General features: G+C 54.2%; 5 protein-coding genes across 5 annotated transcripts; 2 read left to right on the top strand and 3 right to left on the bottom strand.

Annotated features, from left to right (window-relative positions):
- Nucleotides 1–1202: 1202 nt before the first annotated feature.
- Nucleotides 1203–4862, bottom strand: CkaCkLH20_12080 (importin beta-3; the record flags this gene model as incomplete). The annotated part of the gene is made up of 6 exons (XM_038894794.1): nucleotides 1203–1410; nucleotides 1466–3537; nucleotides 3585–4016; nucleotides 4070–4245; nucleotides 4335–4554; nucleotides 4680–4862. 6 exons carry the CDS (start codon nucleotides 4860–4862, stop codon nucleotides 1203–1205), a joined length of 3291 nt encoding a protein of 1096 aa, XP_038739874.1.
- A 3055-nt stretch (nucleotides 4863–7917) lies between these two features.
- Nucleotides 7918–9499, top strand: CkaCkLH20_12079 (cbs domain containing protein; the record flags this gene model as incomplete). The annotated part of the gene is made up of 3 exons (XM_038894793.1): nucleotides 7918–8280; nucleotides 8334–8800; nucleotides 8851–9499. The coding sequence occupies 3 exons, from the start codon at nucleotides 7918–7920 to the stop codon at nucleotides 9497–9499; spliced, it is 1479 nt and encodes a 492-aa protein (XP_038739873.1).
- A 1011-nt stretch (nucleotides 9500–10510) lies between these two features.
- On the bottom strand, nucleotides 10511–10971 carry CkaCkLH20_12078 (proline-rich antigen; the record flags this gene model as incomplete). The annotated part of the gene is made up of 4 exons (XM_038894792.1): nucleotides 10511–10574; nucleotides 10632–10694; nucleotides 10756–10826; nucleotides 10891–10971. 4 exons carry the CDS (start codon nucleotides 10969–10971, stop codon nucleotides 10511–10513), a joined length of 279 nt encoding a protein of 92 aa, XP_038739872.1.
- Nucleotides 10972–13537: 2566 nt separating this feature from the next.
- CkaCkLH20_12077 (uncharacterized protein) lies at nucleotides 13538–13870 on the top strand (the record flags this gene model as incomplete). Its single annotated transcript, XM_038894791.1, has 1 exon — nucleotides 13538–13870. One exon carries the CDS (start codon nucleotides 13538–13540, stop codon nucleotides 13868–13870), a length of 333 nt encoding a protein of 110 aa, XP_038739871.1.
- A 635-nt stretch (nucleotides 13871–14505) lies between these two features.
- CkaCkLH20_12076 (uncharacterized protein) lies at nucleotides 14506–16630 on the bottom strand (the record flags this gene model as incomplete). The annotated part of the gene is made up of 6 exons (XM_038894790.1): nucleotides 14506–14685; nucleotides 14740–15132; nucleotides 15188–15379; nucleotides 15470–15583; nucleotides 15643–16319; nucleotides 16375–16630. The coding sequence occupies 6 exons, from the start codon at nucleotides 16628–16630 to the stop codon at nucleotides 14506–14508; spliced, it is 1812 nt and encodes a 603-aa protein (XP_038739870.1).
- Between the last annotated feature and the right edge of the window lie 1675 nt (nucleotides 16631–18305).

Below are 18305 nucleotides of genomic sequence, written 5' to 3'. Positions count from 1 at the left end.
CCAGAGTCGCGGAAAACCCGACCAGTGACGACAGGACGTGACTGGGCAAAGGACTTTTACATGCATGCCCATTCTCTTCACAGGCATCTTGTTCTCCACAAGACAGACATGGCGACAGCGAAGAGGAGAGGCCTCGAAGGGCGAGGAATCTCCCAGTCAGCGGCCGACCATCGCGATGGAATGGTCCAAGAGTTCGGTGTTGTCTCTCGTGCAACCAGTGACACTGATCGAGCCCGAGCCACCGTTACACCAAATCGACGCAAGGTCGCATCGCATTGGCAAGCCCCAATCCCCCGTCGGGAACCCCACCGACAAAATCTTACTCGTTGTTACGGATCAAGCATCAACAAGAGTTGGCTTCCCCTACACAGCCTCGAATATCAAAAATAGACTACTGGGCCGCTGGGCAAAGAGAGACGGCAAGCAGTCTTGACTTAAAGATTCATGGCTTTTTGAACTGCCAGGAACAGATTTGGTCTGTGGCTCCTGGCCACGCGGCCTTGCTTACGCTGTTGTGAATGGGTAACCATCGTCGACAGCAGGCAGCATGGGGCGGCTGACCAGAATTGAGGCGTCCCAGCCAGTCGCGAGCTCGATGAACCGTCCCTCATTGCCGTGTGTCAACGTTGGGCCAGAATGCAGCAGTTGACTTCGAATCCCTTTCCGGAGCTGGCATGGCAGCCTCATCGCTCACCAAAAGCTAACGTTTTCAATCACGGATCCGAAGCTACGGCTCCGTTCTCCGGGTGGGGGTGTCATTCCGTGAGTACCACCATGAAGTCCCCCGCCAAGGCATCCATACTACGCGTTCGGGGCATGTTTGTCATGTCTGCTGTAAATTTCTATCTGCAAAACTTCTCGTCTCCTTTATATCATCGTATCGACATCATGGTGCGCCACCGAAGGACGGCTGCAAGCAAACGAAAGGACGGCCTGGATCAGCCCTCCTGGGCGCTCGAGAGCGTAACCCACCTTGCGCCGCCTTTCTGAGGTAGTCCACGTTAACTTTTTCTTTTTTTCTTGGTTTGAGGCTTCAAAGTATTCAACCTTCATCGCGTCCACAGCGCTCACAGCGCTGGCTTCTTCTTCACCCCTGTGGTATCATCTCATCTTCTTCCATCTAACGCCAGTCTCCGTTCCGTTCCCCTTCCAGTGGCCCCGAAAGCAATCAAGGCGCTTGCAACCTGGCTATGCTTCGGGACCTAAGAGAAGTATGCCGTGATTGTGCGCTGAGCCTCAGGAGAGAATTGCTGCAGCAAAGGCGCGGCGTCCACGCCTGCCGCAGAGAGAAGAGTCTTGATAGCAGCCACCACGCGACTGGCTGTTTGTCCCTGGAGTGTATCTGCCTCCAAAGCTTGCGCAGTAAAAACGAAGACTTTGCCGGCTTGGCCCACAACCGCAGGATGTTGCCTGGTTACAGCGGTTAGCTATTGTCAGTTTTCTTTCGTACTTGCGGGTCACTCACTGGTCAATCAGCTCAGCCAAATAGGCATAAGCGTACGGCGCGGCCTCCTCGTCGTTGGTCACAGGCAAGGTCTCTATCCACTGCGCCACGATGCCGTTGGGATCCTGGACTGAGCTAGCGTTGTAGTGAAGAATTTTCGCAATGGCAGCACACGCGTTCTCCGTGGCATAAACATTATCTTCGCTGCGTGCCTCGGGGACTTGAGTAACCTGGAAAAGGAAGGGCATCGCGCCACCGAGGAACTGAGCCCAAGGGGCACCGCCACGGTGAGCAGCTACGCCAATACCGTATGCAGCAGCTTGGCGAATGGCTGGTGATGCATCTCTGCAGCCGTCAATGAGCGGCTGCGTGATATAGTTGGCGTACCGCTGGCTTTCACTTCCGCAGTACTCCAAGACATCATCCATGATGCAGAGACCCCACTGGCGTTGAGTCGGATCGTCAGATTTGAGGAAACCCTCGTACGTGCTGATGAGACGCTCCCAGGCCGGCAGGAAGGCAGAGCCGTGGTGCTTGAAAATGGCGTGAAACGCCTTGTTCATGTCCGATAGGAGCGTCTGGTCATCCTCAATAGCCAGTAGGACTTCCTCGGCCTCATCTTCTGCGTCTTCTGGGTTCACGCCCTCCTTGTCCTCCGCACGCTGGGCGACACGGTCCTTGTAGTCCTCAATGGCGGAATGAACCGAGTCGATGAAACGAGAAAGATGCTCGGGCGAGAGACATGCCTTGCCGACCACCTCGACAGACTCGTAGAAGCACTGGTACATTTCGGCCAAGGTATCAATGGCGGGCTCGGCAGTCAAGACCTCGAGAAGCTTATCGACAGTAGCGGCCCAAAGTCCGCTGAGCTCGTTGGACGGGCTTCCGTATGTCTTCTTGTAAGAGCTCAGAAGTTGGGGCACCAACTTGGCGGAAATGAACCTGACAGGGTCGTGGAAGAAGAAGGCCAAGCCTGGGAGGGCGATCTTCTCCATGATCTCCGCAACGTAGGGGGCAAAGCTGCCCTCCAGGACCTGTGCGTAGACGACCAGGAGCTCGATGGCCATGTTCTTATCCTCCATGGTGCTAGTTCTGATCCCAATCATTTTACCCTTGAGGGGAACAAGCTCCCATCCCTCTTCTTGCTGCATTTGTTCGACCTGTTCATCGTCATCCAAGAGCTGGATATCGGCCTTGGCACTGGCCAGCTCCAAAAGAGGGGGCATCACGTTGGGCAGGAAAGGAAGGAACTCCTGGCCAAGGACTCTGCACATGCGGCCCCAGCAGTGCATGAGATACTGTGCTTGAGGGTCGTCGGGGTCCGTGATGTTCTGCTGAATGTTGGCGAGCAACTGAACCAGCGTCATCGCGTCCTGACCGAGTCTGTCTTTGCCAACGGCCAAAGCAATCAGAGTGGCGCACTCCATAGCCTTGGCGCGAAGAAGACGGAACTCCTTCTCATTCTCTCTCTGTAGGACATTGACCAACAGTGGCATGAGGGTGTCGTAGTATTTGGAGAAGGCGGCCTCAGCGGCGTCCGCAATAGTCGCGATAGTGGACAGAGCCTGCTCCTGAACATAGCGCTTCTCGTTCTGCAGCAGCTGGAAGAGGTGAGAGAGCAGTTCGTCCAAATAGGGCTCCAGGATGGACTTCTCGGCCTCCTCGCAGAAGTTGACCAAAGCGGCGGCGGCGTGGGACTTGACGCGGGCCTCGGGGGAGTCGAGAACGGGGATGATAGCCTTGAGAACTCGGTCATAGTAGTCGGTCTGCATCTTCGGCGCGAAGTCGGTGCTCATCTGACCAAGCGCGTTGCAACCAGCCCAGCGTACACGAGGGTGAGGGTCCTTCAAGGCGGGAACGACAAGGTCAAGGACCTGGCTGAGCTCGCCAATCATGAGCTCCCTGCAGCCTTCAGAAATCGCAGAAATCGCCATGAGCGCGGCATGTCTGTCTCTCCAAGCCATGGAGGTCATCATGCGAGGAAGCCAGTTGAAGGTCGGGGCGAGGATGGTCTGGCCACCGAGCTTGTTAGCCAATCGGTCCATGCATTGCTCTCCAGCAACGTGGTTTTGGTCGCTCTCCTCCTGGTCAAGCTGTATTCCGTTAGCAAGAACTCGTCTTGGGGGAAACAAGAGCTCACATCGTCCGAAGCCAGCCATTCGGCGGCATCGTCATCGTCCTCGCCAAGGTCAGTCATCAAACTAAGACACTGGGTGATCATGTCGTTGGTGTAAGTGGGATCCTTGCGGCACAGTGACGGGGCGTAGTCGGCAAAGGTGGCCATCAATTCGAGGGCGTTCTGGCGGCAGAGGTTGTCGAGCTCCTTGTCCTGGATAACGGAGATGGCGAATTGGACCAAGTTATGGAAAAGAGGCTTGAACATCTTGGGCGCAGTCTCGGCCATGTCGATAAGGGCAACCAAGGCGCCGCTAAGGTCCTCGGAGTCGTGGCTATCCTTGATCGGGGGAAGGATGTTCAGGACATCGGGGATGAGAGGGTAGAACTTGGGTTGGGCCTTCTTTCCCAGGTTTCTGAAAAAGGCAGCGAAAGCATCCATGGCAGCCAGGCGCACCTTGCCGCACGTTAGTTCATGTCGAGCGCCGAGGTGGTTGAGGAGCGACATACCTGAACGGAATCGTCCCTGAAGCCCTTCTGAAAGGCCTGGATCACGGTGTCCTCATGTTGCTTCTCAATGACACCAGGGGTGGTCGCGAAGACGCGGAAGGCAGTCTCGCGCTTCTCGGCGTCAGGTGCGATGCTGAGTTGGAAGAGACCGGTCAGAAGCTCTGGCCACTGCTCATCTACCATAATGTTAGGCGCGAGTTCGTGCTCGGGTTTGGGATTTCTGCGGGGCATCCTGGGACACGGAACGCGGGTATTGACGACGTACTGGTCTCGGTGTATTGCCTCGCTACCTCAGCGACGGCATCGCTGATTTTATTTCGTACGGCACGTTGGAAATCTCCTCCCAGACTCTCGAGAAGTTTCTGTCTGATGACGGCGGCCTGCTCCTTGGACAAAGACAGGAACATGTCGACGAGTTCGCCGCGGTCATTCTTGCGGCTCTTGGAAGCGATTCGTCTGAAAATGACGGCGGCGAAAGAACGTGTCTGGAAAGGCGGCGCGGTTAGCCAGATGTCGGCAGAAGGTCGCGTCGCGAGGGGCAGAAGAGGGGCAGGGAGGGATAGAAGGAGACGGGAAAGAAACGCGAGACCAGAGCAAGGAAGAAACATACCGAAGCATCAGCACCGATTTGGATTTGCTCGGCCAAACCCATCAACAGAACCTCAGGGCGGCTGGCGGTCCAGTTGTTCTGAAGATGGTCCTCGGCTTGTGTGCGAACATTGTTTTCCGGGCTTTGGAGAGCTTGCAGAAGCTGGGACAGCTCCGCGTGGACGTCTGGCGGCAGCATAGACATGGTTGCGACCGACAAAAGTTGTGCGTGTTATCTCGACGAAGGACTTCTCTTTTTTTTTTCGAGGCTGCGAAAACCTGCCCCCTAGACCAGACCAAGACAGTCGGGGCGGTGGGAGATGTGTCGGTCCGCAAGAAAACGTGACGTGGGGAGGCGGATAGGAACCGGCGTGTTTTGGTTCTGAGGGGTACTTTTTTACTCTTTTCGGTAGCCGGGCGTTGGACCTCTGTTGGGTTTTCTTCTGTCCCTCGTCTGCTGTAAGCGAAGCGCGCGTTTAAAGGCGGATTAGGAGGACAATGAAGGCGGATAAGTGAAGTCAACTAGTTGGTGAAGCGACTATTCGTGATGAGCATGGTATGCTGCGTAGAGATGCGGCAGAGGGAAGGGGGTAGAGGGGGAAATAAACAAAGAAACTTGTCGAGAGAAAGTGAGGCAGCAAGCCCACGATATGATGGTGAAGGGACTTGACTGGGGGGGTCTTTCTTTTGGTCGTGGAGGGGAAATCAAAAAATGTCAATAATTTTGGAAGGTTTTTGGCGGGGCTCTTTGCCAGGTGGGCTCCGGCCGCACACACTCACCACGACCACGACAGCACTCAGCCGTGGAAACCTGACGAGGATGGGCCTCTCAGGCAGCTTGCGTCGCTAGGTAGGTAGGTACTCTGTACTGCCCGCAGTGGTACCTCTAGACCCGTCGTTTGAAAATGTTAGTACTTTGGGCTTTTGATTGGCTGTCGCGACACCCAGGTACTAAAGGTTACGGACACGCTCCACAACAGCACGGATGTTTGCTGCCTTAGGTACCTACCTTAGGTACCTAGGTGCCGAAATTAGATAAGCAAGTAAGGAAGGTATTTAGGTGGTAGCGGACATGCAGGCGCGCGACTTTGGTTTGCTGTATTCAACGCCCGAACCAGGCGGCCGGCAACCCGAATCAAATCAAATGCGGCATGTTGACTTCTGCTGGCTCCTGCCTGGCCTTGTGATACGCTCTTTGTTTTCATATGATATTATCATCAACCACCACAGGCATGCCACGACATGCCAAACATTATGACAAGCGTGGCCCCGTAGCCACCTGCCAAAGACCAAGCCATCCCTCCAAAGACCAACAGACACCTCATCATTATGCCTATGAACAATAGCGCTGAGCAGAGGTATTTTGACCTCATACAAAACAGCACCAGCACCACAAACGAATCAAGAGAAAGAACCAGAAAAATAGCCGACAAAGGAAAAGGAATCAGTGGCAGGTTTTGCCATGCGAGCATCTCAATGCTTTATTCCGTGGAAACCGATACCATGCCAGGAGATCCCTCAGAAGTCCAGTGCTCCTTTACGCCTCCGCCCAAGCTCCTGGCCCGGGACAGTGGCGGCATTGGCATAAGCCGCCCAAACCCAATTCCTGTCCAGTCTGTCTTTTGTTCTCTCATGTTTCTCTGTCCTGCTCCCTGTCTGACCATAAGCTTTGACGTGTTTTCGAGGCATGGTCTTGATATCCCAGTTGATTAGAGACAGCCCGACTGGCAGAGGGAAACGATGTCACGACAATTCGGAAGCATACGAAGCACGGAAAGTCTGGGATTTGAGAAGAATCCTCTCGATAAGTCATCTTTGCACTGCAGGAAAATGTCCCCTTAAAACCGAGATTGGTGACTGAGCCCGTTTAAACGTCTCTGGGCCAGTCGTCGAGGCCTTATACTTGAAAATGCTTTAGCGCTGCTAAGGTAATCAATTACCCACCTAGGTAGGCGGGGCTACCTACCTTACCTTAGGATGACAACGGCAGACAATTCTTCATCGGTGCATCCAGGTTGCTTTTGCTGGCGCTGCCAAAGACATGTGAGCCCAGCCGTTGCATATGTATGCACTCCTGTCTGATCCTGGCTATATGCAATAACACGCATACCTGCAGTGACATGAGTGGGGTCGAGGCGGGTAGGTAGGAAAACGGGCATATGGGTAAAAAGGGGTAACATTGCATCCATCTGTCCCGTATCTGTACACGCGCACTTATTCCAGCGTCCGCACCTCAACCGTGGAAGCTGCCATCGTCATCCTCCCCTCACAGGCACTCTGACGTGCCATCCCGTGGCCTGGACATCAGCGCTCCTACTGGCCCGGTGCAGTCGCTCCGCCGCGGTGAAGCGATGCTGCGAGTCACCGCGATGTTGCTGATACTCCTCCTACGCTCGCAGGGCAACGGAGCGCTTTACATAGTATGAAGGGTGCCCAGGTCGGGTTAGTAAAGTAGGTAGGTAGCTCACCTTGAGTACTTTTTGGTAACCTCATACTGGTGAGGCCTGCATTTGTCTTCACGGGTCAATGGAGATGGACTGTTGGGTGATCCTCAAGTCATCGACACTACTGTGACTCGCCCTCCCGTCTCGTCCAATCCTACCTACCCCACGATTGTGCCCCTCTGCTTTCTATCTATGTTCCATCAGTCAGCAAATCGTCAAGCTCTCTATCTTTGTCTGTTCCTCGAGTTATAGTTCCGTCCCAATCGTGACAGTGCTTTGGCAATTTCATATCGCATTTCCAATTCCCCAACTGGTGTCTCCATCGCAATAGGTTGCCTTTGCCACTCTGTGGCGATCCAGCTCTACGTCTAGGTACGTCAGGCGGTGCACCACCAGCTCCAAGAACCGACCTAGGTACGGTAAGGTAGTCTTGGCAGCGGTGCATCTCGGTCGCAATCAGCCGACGGTACCATCGACCACGTTCCATTGACTCTCGGCACCTTCGCCAACCTACCTTACCTCACCACCCGTGGACCTACCTGATAGTCCCCTCAGCCACCACCGCTTCCACCACCCGCCCACTCAAGCTGCAACTTCCCGTCCTACCCTTCCCGTCCTAATTACCATCACAGTCATCCGAATTGGAGAAGCACCAGCCACTCTCCATCCGACATCCAAAGCTTGCCCCATCCACCTTACGTGTAGACAGCGTATTCCAAGTTCGCCGCTTCTGGGAGCTTTCCAGTAACTCGTCAGAACAACGGGAATTTACCACGATACCGACCGCACCTTAAACCGTGCCTTTGCAGTACAGCAATGGACGGAACAGCGGCAACCGGTCCGCACAAGGACGAAGGTCTCGCTTCGATTGCAACCTCACCTCCCGCTGTCCCGCAACGAACCCCCTCCCAGACGAGCTTGCACAAGGCCTCGCATTCCCACCGCCAGAGCTTCGCCGAGAATCTGAGAAACGCGCCAGGCTCCCCTCGCGCTCAGCGTCACCCGTCCTTCACACAAGCCGCCGTTCAAGAGCTCCTCAACCATCCGCCTGCCGCCAACAAGCACTCAAACCCACGATTCGCCGGTCGCGACTGGCGCGACATCTCCGTCAACGAACTCGTCACTCAAGATGATGTCAAGTGGGTGGACTTGGACTCCAGCGTCGAAGATGCCTCCATGGTCTGTCACCCTCTCCACTACTTCCAAGCGGCTTCTTGCTGATACCTCGACAGATGCTTGTCAAGCACAGCCCCTCCAACATCGTCCTCATTCGAGAAGAGGCTTCGTCCCAAACCGCCGTTTCCACATTCGATTACAACGACCTCAACACGTATCTTTTAATAGTCGTTGGACTGGCGAAACCCGACGAGGAGCAGGTTGCCGTCTACGATAACATCGCGGCCAAGGCCCGAGAGGGGACCAGCATAGCTCTGCGCGATATCCAGCCCCTCTTCAGAAAAGAGTCACTTATCACCTTGCCCTTCGACGAGACGCTGGACAAAGCCATCGAAGTTTTTGGAAGCGGCATCCACCAAGTTCTTGTGACCAGCCCCGCTGGCGATGTCATCGGTATCCTCAGTCAGCTCAAGCTGGTTGAGTTCTTCTGGAACGAAGGCATCAATTTCCCTGCCATTGACAAACTATACCCCGTCATCCTGCGAGATCTCGGCATCGGCACCCAGCACATTGTATCCGTCAAGTGAGAGCACCTATGCCCCACTACCTATAACCACAGCTGACGCGCAATAGCTCCGATAGCCCACTAGGGGACGCTCTGGCTTTGATGAATGCCGAGGGCCTCACAAGCGTCGCTGTCGTCGATAACGGCCGGAACGTCGTAGGCAACATTTCCAGCGTTGATGTGAAGCATCTTACGAACGCCGCCGACGCCCCTCTTCTGAAGTCTTCCTGTATGCACTTCATTTCTGTTATTCTGAGTGAACGCGGCGTCGAACACGGCCGTGATTCTTTCCCGGTCTTTTACGTCAACCCCTACTCGACACTGGCGCATACGGTTGCGAAGCTCGTCGCGACGCAATCCCACCGCATGTGGGTGGTTGAGTCGGCGTCACCATCTCCATCGGCACCCGCGACTCCTTTGTTGGGTCCGACCAAGACGACGACGGTCTTGGTCCCTGGCTCAGGCTCCGCGCCGCAGTCGCCCCTCCCTCCGCAAGTGCACAACGTCGTGCCCGCCGCGGCGATGCCCGGCACACACCTTTCAGGACGCCTTACGGGCGTCATTTCCCTGACGGACATCTTGAACTTGTTTGCAAGGTCGTCCGGTCTGCGGCCCTCGGATCCGGGGGAGCAGCGGGCGCGACGCCGCAGAAGCTCAAGCAGTTCCATTCGGCCGAGTCTCGACTCGTCAAGGGCAAGCCTCGACCTGCGCCGGTGAGAGGAGTTGAGCGTAACTTGAGCTTAAGACGGCGATGAAAATGCTGTTAGTGGGGTTTTGTCAATGGCGTTTCTGGGTCTCGCTGAAGAGGTCTCTTCGCAGGAGCAATATATCGGAAGCTTATATTTTATTTTAGACAATTAGCACTTGCGATTGACCCAATTAGAACGAGTAACGATGGATCCTGTCCGCGACATTCGATCTACACGTGGTTCACCATCCAGCCATGAAATGTGGGATGACCCATAGTGCTCTGCTCACGGGTAGCTGGCGGCGATTCGTCAAGACCAGAATGAGCACGATCGGGGTAGTCAAAGCCACAACAGCCCGATGTGCAAGCTGATGGCACTGAGAACAATCGTCGAGCCTCGGCTTCCGAATCGCATTCGACCCCTCTAAAAGCGTCAAAATAGGACCGGCACAAGAAAGGGCCTCGATCCTCTCGGAGTCAATAGTAACTGCAATCCCAATCGTGATTAGAACGAACATCCCAAATTACATGTCGACCGGGCTTCCTTATTTTTGCATGCGCATCAATGCCCATCCTTTGTAGGGGAACTTCTGGCTGAATTGTTCAATACAAACGACTTCCACGTCGATAATTGGTTTACATCATGGCGATGATGATTATGTGCTTGGCTCTCAGCTGCTCTTCTATCGGTCGTCACAGAGGGGAAGAGCCAAGTCTCGGCTTGTTCTATTATTGTCCATCGTCTACTCGCTCCTTTGGTGATTGTTCTACTGTCTCGGTTGACTGAGCCACTTGGAATTGTCTTTTTGATTATCGGAGATGACGAGCACTACGATCAATCTTCGTTTCATGAGAGTATAATACAAATGGTAGTACAGAGGCTTGCCATCATCGACGCAGGAACTTCCGGCATCGGTTTTCTTGATTGAGCTACGTAAGCGTACTTTCTTCGTCCGGCGACTTATACACACGCAATGGACATGCCCAAGCCTTCAACCTCCTACAGACGTCACCCACATGTCTTTCATCGACAGATCATATTAGATCTCGATAGGAACTCCGACAGAGTTGCAGGTCTCAGTGGCCCAGTTGAGGGCAGCGAGGCTGTTCAGAGGGTGTTAGCCATGTTTGATTTCTTCCCTTGGCCATAGGGTTACTTACACATCGGCACTACCGCAGGCGCCGAGGACACAGGCGGTGACAGCCTGGTTGTAGGCAGAAGAACTAGAAATATGAAGGTCGGCACTTGTCTGAAATTGTCACTCGTTCGAAGAGCATCACTTACGCGCAAATGCAGGCGAAGTCGGTCTGGGAGGCGCAGCCGGAAATGGGGAAATTGTCAACAAAACAAGGCTCCTGTAAGCCGAAGCTCGCATTAGCAGACGAAACCAGCATTGACGAACTAGTGTGCTTGTCTTACAGCGCAGTCAGGAAGCTCGGAAATGTCCTGAGCGGCAACGAGACTGGCGAAGAGAGTGATGGCGAGGGTCTTGAACTGCATATTGGCGGTAACGGGTGTCTGATCGACGTTAAGAGTGTCTTGGTTGGTTCTTGGATGCGAGATGTTGTGCAATCAAAGTGTCTGATCACGACATTCCGGGGCGGGTCTTCGGGGCTTTATATAGGCGTTCCCTACGGCCGTCGCTGTGCTTCGGATTCTTTCTTTCTACTTTATCGACGTACTGAAGAGTCATGCCCTTCGAGGAGTCGGCTTGCCTTCGCCTCGCCAACTCATCCCCCTAATTGCCCAGGCAGTGGGCGCTTGCTGTGAGTAACGTCAACAATCTTTCACATGAAGCCGACGGGGACAACAAGGCGGGGTTGAGGAGATGAGAAGGTCGCCAAGGCGGTCATCGCGGACTGAAGCGACTGCAACCGAGTGTGACGTTCCAGGGACACTCTCTAATGTCGGTGACATTGCCGGATGGAGAATCGCGAGCTTGCGGCAGAGCAGGCTTTTGCGGCGGTATGGTGGATTTCAAAGGATAGGTTAGTTCAGTAAAGGTCCCTCCAGACTGAAGAGTGAGTCGATGATCTTCAATTATAGATTCAAGGCACTACCTCACAGCATGGTGGCACATCGGCAACATCAAACACGAGCATCGACGAGAAAAGACTGGACGGGATGAACATTAGAACCGGCAAAGTTTGTGCGAGCTAGACCTATTAAAGCATTTCCGACACCTCAGCGAGAAGAACACATTTACATCACAGCAACGTCCTTGCTGAGCAGAACGTTTGGTCGACCACGAGAACGACTTTGACGCCGAGCACGTTGACCGATGCGACATAACCGACAGTTGCGGGGAAGGTAGGATCGATCACCTCGAGCGCCTCATCATCAGCCACTCATCCCCCTTGCGACACGCATTTACGTTTGCGGGAGGGATTGGCCACGACTGCAGACGATGCCCATATCACTCAGGGGCCTCGCCGACACGGGAGGGGATTTGCCCTGCTGGGAAACCGCACGTGGAGGTGTGGTCAGGATTCCCCGCCGTTTGGGGCTCGAAATCCGGGGTTTGCGGGGGAACGATACACCCTCGGGAGTAGTAAGGGGTTACGGTCGGAGGATGTGTGGCCAAGGACGAGTTCCTGCATCGGGGGAAGCACCGGAGCGGATCAGTCGCAGTTGCGGGAGGCGGTTGTGTGCCTGTATAAGTGTGGGTGGGCGGCTCGTGTTGTAACCTGCCGAGGCGTCACCGAAGGAGGCATCTGATGATGATGGCAATGATGCACAAGGTATGGCTGCCTTGTTTTCTTTGCTCAGGGACAATGCATCCAACAGCGGGCTTCTTGGAAGATGAAGGAAGTAGACGCGAGTTTGGAAGTAACATGTTGGCGTCGTTATTGAGGGGTTGGGTCAGATTCCCCGCGCGGCAGTCGAATGCCGCTTTGGGAATCCGGGGCCGCGTTTAGTGGGACCCGGGACTGGATGACGGGGATCAGCGGTTTCTGGAGTTCAGCAGGTGATGCGAGGGAGTATTGTAGACTTCGGCGTTCCATTATTGCCGTTTATTCAGTCCGGTTCCTGGGGACTCTAGCCCAAGGCAATAAGCATGAGCCAGTCTCATATTGCATAGGATTGCCCCAGAGAACCCACAGAGCGTCTTGGGTAAGTAACTAATAAACCTGAATGCGTGTGTGGCTAGAAATTGTCGACAAGAGCCGATCATGGTGCACAAATAAGCATCAAGACGGTTGGTTCTTGGGACGAAATGGGGTTGTAGCAATGTAATATATGTAGTTCGTTCACTTTACTGCTTAGTAGTTCAACGACCATAGGAAGAGCATACTGGTCTGAGCATGTTCTTTCGTTTACATTGTATGCTGCCGCACAATTAGACTGTAGATGAATCGATCGGTGTTCAGTTAAGCGGTCTACTGCTTGGAGTTCACCTGTCTGTCGTCACCTCACGTGAAAGCAATTTTGCTCCAGCGCATCTAGAAGAAAATGTCGGGTAGGACCTGTGCGACACAGCCACCTAAGTACCTAAGCTACGCCTCTTTCAAAACCCGTAAGTCTCAGCACGCAATAATACCTAGCTAGGTAGAGCAAGACCAAAAAAAAAACATCACAAAAACTTCCGAAACCGAGAATCGAACTCGGGGCTATGCCTAATCTCTCACGGTCTTGAGAGGGCATCATGTTGGCCACTACACCATATCGGATGTGGATGCTAATGGTCAGCGGACACATCGTATACAGACCTGACCACAATGTTCCAAGAGTTGCCCTACCTTGTTTTGCCGTCAATACCTTTTTCTTTTAATATAACAAGACAATCTCCAAAACTCGAAGAAATCGCATGCAATAGGCACTAACAACGGATCAATTTGGCTCAACGCTGATAACGTTTAGTTGAACCTTCTCTGACACCAGTGCAAACCATGATCCGGCACTGTACCAAAACCACTGTACGTCAAATATTTTATTTCCAAGATTCCATCTAAACACACCTCTATTTCTACAAACAACATCAGCTTGCAAGCCAAATCAAACCCGTCACTCAGGACTCACGATATCAGTCGAACGGAAAATCACAGCTCCATGCACAAAAGTCGTCATGGCTCAACCCGCAACCTCTCAAGAATTCACCGCCTTCTACCTTCAGCGAACAACCCAGGAGTTCGCCGAGGACCTCGACAAGGTTCGCGAGGCTGACGACTTCAAGGCCGAGTCGCTGCCCTTTCTCATCCACGCCCTGCAGCAAGGCACCGCGCTGTACTCGACTGCGGACCAGGCTCGCGTCGCGCGTGCTGTTGCGCCTGCCGCCCTTGCCGCCGCGAAGGAAGAGGACCAGGACGTCGCGATGGATGAGCCGCAAGCAGAGAATGAGAACAGGAACAGCAAAAAGGAGAAAAAGGAGAAGAGCAAGAGGAAGAAGTCATCCGGTTGAAGAGCGACGGAGGCTTTGTGACGTCTCTTTCCCCCGAGGCAAGTTGGGCGGCAGGTCCGACGGTGAAAAGTCTCATGAAGCGGCTGGACTTCATTTTTCCGGGAATCTGTTTCTGGTCCTGTCTCCTTGGCCAGGTAGGATATGGGCGCAAATGCAGAATCATCTGGCCAAAGACTCGAAGGCTGTGGCATTCCAGCCTGCGTGACAGCAGACGACCGAATCGCATTACGCTGATGAAAGAGGACAAGCATGTCACCAGATTCAATGGAGACCGTCCAAGAGGCTTGGAAAGAGTGGAGAGCACGCCGAGGTTGCTATGGAGGCAAGGCAGAGCAAAAGTGACAAGCAGCAGAGCACGTGCTAGCGACAATTGCGACGGCCCAAAAGTGTGGCGAAGGCTTCTATAGTAAGCGATTATTCTACTAGTCTTGTTCTCATCAAAACGACCCTCTTCATCGGTCGACCAGTTAGTCATAAGGGTATCTCTGGATATCAAAAGTCAAATCAAAGCGACGCCTCTGCATGCACCAGCACTTATTGCCGTCGTCCATCACACCCCTTTCCCCATGATTGCGCTGTTGTGATGCTACGCAATCCATGTCATGACCATACCCGAGCCCCGGCTGGCTTCCACATTATGTCAATGACGCAAGTCTGTTATTCTGCCGCGCGGCCTCCTTGCGCACCGCCCAGCCTTTGATGGCGAGGACGATGATCTCCCAGGCCATCAAAACGCCCACGAGACCCATGGTTACGGTGTACATGAACATGGCGTCCAAACCGTAATGAATCATGCCATCGACAGTATCGCCGGCCTGAGCAATGTGAGCGGCATGTTTCCCAGCGAGTAACAAAATAGGGCGACTTACACTAGCCATGAAGATGATGCCACCAGAGATCAACCCGAAAGCCGCCAGAAGCTCGGTGGGGGGCCGAGAAGGGAGGACCGACTTGGGAGGCTTCAGGTACATGATCACATACGTGAAGCCGCGAGCGAATGAGGCGCCAGTTAGGAGGTTGCCCCATTGCTTGTGCACCATGCTAGAAATCATCGAATGTTGCGTGTGTGAGCTCATCATGATTCCTAGAAGGAGAATGACGAGTGCCGGGATGGGGTTGACGGAGAACTCGTATTGTTTCGGGGGTTGGAGAATCTCGCGCTCCTCATCATCGTAGGTTCGCTCGAAGGCCTCCGCGGCGGAATCGATGACAGAGGTGTGTAAGAGATCGCGAATACGGCTTGATTCGATGAGCATGCCAAGCTGTTGCCCTCTTCAGTTTGCGATCGAGACCAGGCGCGCGGACGGAGCTGCTTACCAGTCCACCACCGATGAAGAGAACGGTAATGGAAATATGCTCGAGGTCCTGGGCGCTGTACTTTCCGCCCCAGTTTCCAAGATGCTCGAGAAAAATGTTGGTCGAGCCGTAGACGAAGATGAGGGCGCTTTCGACAAACTCCGCGGAGGGCCGCCACTTGCCGCCGGTTCGCTTCGGCCGGACGTTCCAGGCCTGTCGGGAAGCCAAAGTCAGCGAATCGGACCCGTGTGTCTCCACAACGGCGGGGGCGGGACCGCCGTGTTCCCATCCGTGGCAACTTACCCATCCGTGCTCTCCGAAACTGCCGGCCCATCGGCCGAGGGTCAATAAACCAAGCCAGAAAAAGATTCCACCCTTAATCCAATGCGCGAGGCCATTGAAGATCTCGTTACCCTCCTGTGACTAGTCAGCAAATTTACCGGGAGTCTGCAGCGTACAGTATGTCGGTCGCTTACGAAGAATCGCCCGTATGTCACGATACCTAAGCTAAGCGTGATGGAACCCAGAGGTAGGCTGATCCTGTCTACGAAGTTGTACACGAACAGGAGAACTTTCCAGACACGAGATGAGATCTTTCCGGTCATGGTAGCGAGAATTGAGTATGCCTTGATGCCATTGCCGGTTCTCGGCATAGGCATTGGTCGTCCGTCTTCCAGATCCTCTTCATCCTCGGTATACTCCTTTCGATGGGCGTCGGAAATGCGTGGCGAGGCCTCGTTGGACGAGGAGGAACGAGAATGGCGACCGAGAGACTCAGTACAGGGCTCGGTGCCTTGTCCGCTGTCATTGGAGAGGCGGTACTCATGAGCAAAGCGCGACTCATTGATGCGGTGGTGTTCAGCCATGGCAGCTGCAGAGACGGGGATGAAAGATTGGTACTCGTTGTTGTTGTTGCGATCCTCGTTCTCGCCCTTGAAAGAGCCCGCAACTCTTCCCAACAAGCCGATTAGGACCTGCGCCGACACGACCCATGTGACGAGCCAACCGAGCTTATGATGGGCATTATTCGGGTACAGATCGGGCGTGCTGGCGTTGTAAACAGTTCCTAACACGACGCCGAGCGCGTTCACGGCGAGGAAGGCAAATTGGAGCGCAAGTGTATACCTCGAGCGAGCTACGGAGAGCATGACAGCTGGAGCGTGTCGTTAGTTGGCGCAGCGCCCTGGGCGATTACCTGGCAGACTTACCGACAGGTAGGACGAAGACCCAGGCGAGCACCATGGCTCCGATGTGCGCGTACATGACACCCGCATGATCGGCGAGCGCAAAGTAGGTGGGCGGATAGCTGTCATCGGGTTTCGGTTCCGCTGAGGCGGCGCCGTGGGACATGTCCATGGCGATACTCATGTCGTCTCCGGTGTCTTCCTGGGCACCGTGGGCGAAAGCCAGAGGCACGAGGCTCAGTGCCACCCAAGCGGTAAGCTGTTGAAGCGTTGACTTCATCAAGGGCGTCTAGCCAACGGTAGGAGCCTGAAGGTTGATGATGTCGCAAGAGAAGTACGAAAGCTCGCAGGAGCTCTGACAATGCCCAAGCAGAATGTCGAAATCCGACGTGATGTTGCCAAAGATTGCGATTTACGAACAAGGAGATTGGCGCCGGAGGGCAGCTATACTTAAGGAGAGGAGATCAAGAACGGGAGAGTCATGACGTTCCGGAAGGGCGAGAACGGATTACAAGTACTTCACGATATGTGGAGGAGCTCGACAGATGCAAAAGTAAGTACCTTACAAGACCGGAGCGGAGGCCGAGAGAGGCCCATTCCTTCGCGACAACCCAAGATCATTGGTAGTAGTAATGCAGCGTAGGGTACGAAGACGGTACTCGCGATGGGACGAGTTACGTCAAGAGCAAGTCCCGGTCAGCAGTGTGTACAACATGACAGAGGCGGTGGATGAGGACGACGACAATGCCGGTCCGCCGGGCAGTCTGGTCATCTAGGCACGCCCATCAGTTGTACACTGGATGGTATCTGTACACTGTCCAGTGGGTGACAAAGAGCAAAGCGACTGCGAATAGTGGCCGCGATCCACGGCGAGGCCAGACGGGGCAGGGAAGGCAGGGTTGCGTGTAAGTCCCTCGACGGTGAAAAGGTGCAGAGGCCGACTCCGAGGGTTCCGAAGGCATCCACGCGACCTCCAGCGAGAAACGAAAATGTCGGCGGCGGAGGTAGGCAAGACCACCGTGCCAATGGAACCCGCTGAACCGAACTGCCTTGCCTTGGCTGGCGCGGGAAGTGATGTAAGTGTTGGGTGTGACCGGGACAGGTTGTATGTTGTCCAGGAAGCAAGAGATGGATAATCCGCTCTTCGGGATTCCAGAAGCAGAATATTTTTTTCCCTTTTCCCCTCTCAACAGGGCGGAGCTGTGGCGCTAATTAGAGCCTAGACCTGACCACCCAGCCTTATGGAACCCAATAGCAGCGGGATTGGCGGCAGTGACGACACCAGACTTTGAAAAAAAAAAAAAAAAAAAAAAACATACCGTAGGCAGAGGCCCAGGAGAGAAGAAACAAAACAATTTCCAAGTGTTTCCATTATCGGAGTCAACGTATATGCAAAGTCGGTGTTGACGCATCTCGACGTTACGCCTGTATCCGCTGACATCCCACCATCGCCATCTCAGAACATCACCAGTCTTCTGTTTGGAGTTCTACCAATTGGCCTTCATCCTTTGTCACATAATCAAATCCGATGTATGTCTTCTGCACTATAAACACTTACAACCTCAGCCCGCCCAGGTCTCCATTGTTTAGACAACACAACTCAGCAAAGGTGATTCCCCAAGATCCCGGCTCTTCTCTGAGGCAACGGCCATGCCGGCTGTTTGCATCCCACGAGTCTGCCAGACCCCCGGCACGAACGGAGAATAAGGTACACTATTCGTACTGCGAGGAAACGTTCGTTGGATCGCCAAGCCAAGCTTCAGAAGCCGATTACCGGACCGTTTCCCAAGGGCCTACCATGGGTGGCCTCGGAGTTTAACGACAACCTCCAAGTCCCCGGCGTTGATGAACTGCCACCAAATCCCACCTGGCCCCAACGCCTCCACGTAAGATGCTGTGCTGACATCAAAGTCGTGGCGCCCTCTCCGTCTTGTTGGCCGGGGCGTCTTGATGCT

The sequence above is a fragment of the Colletotrichum karsti genome, assembly GCF_011947395.1.
Source record: "Colletotrichum karsti strain CkLH20 chromosome Unknown Scaffold54, whole genome shotgun sequence".
NCBI classification, from domain to species: Eukaryota; Fungi; Ascomycota; class Sordariomycetes; order Glomerellales; family Glomerellaceae; genus Colletotrichum; species Colletotrichum karsti.
Note: the sequence above shows the minus strand (reverse complement) of the source record. Positions and strands in the feature narration are given on the sequence as shown.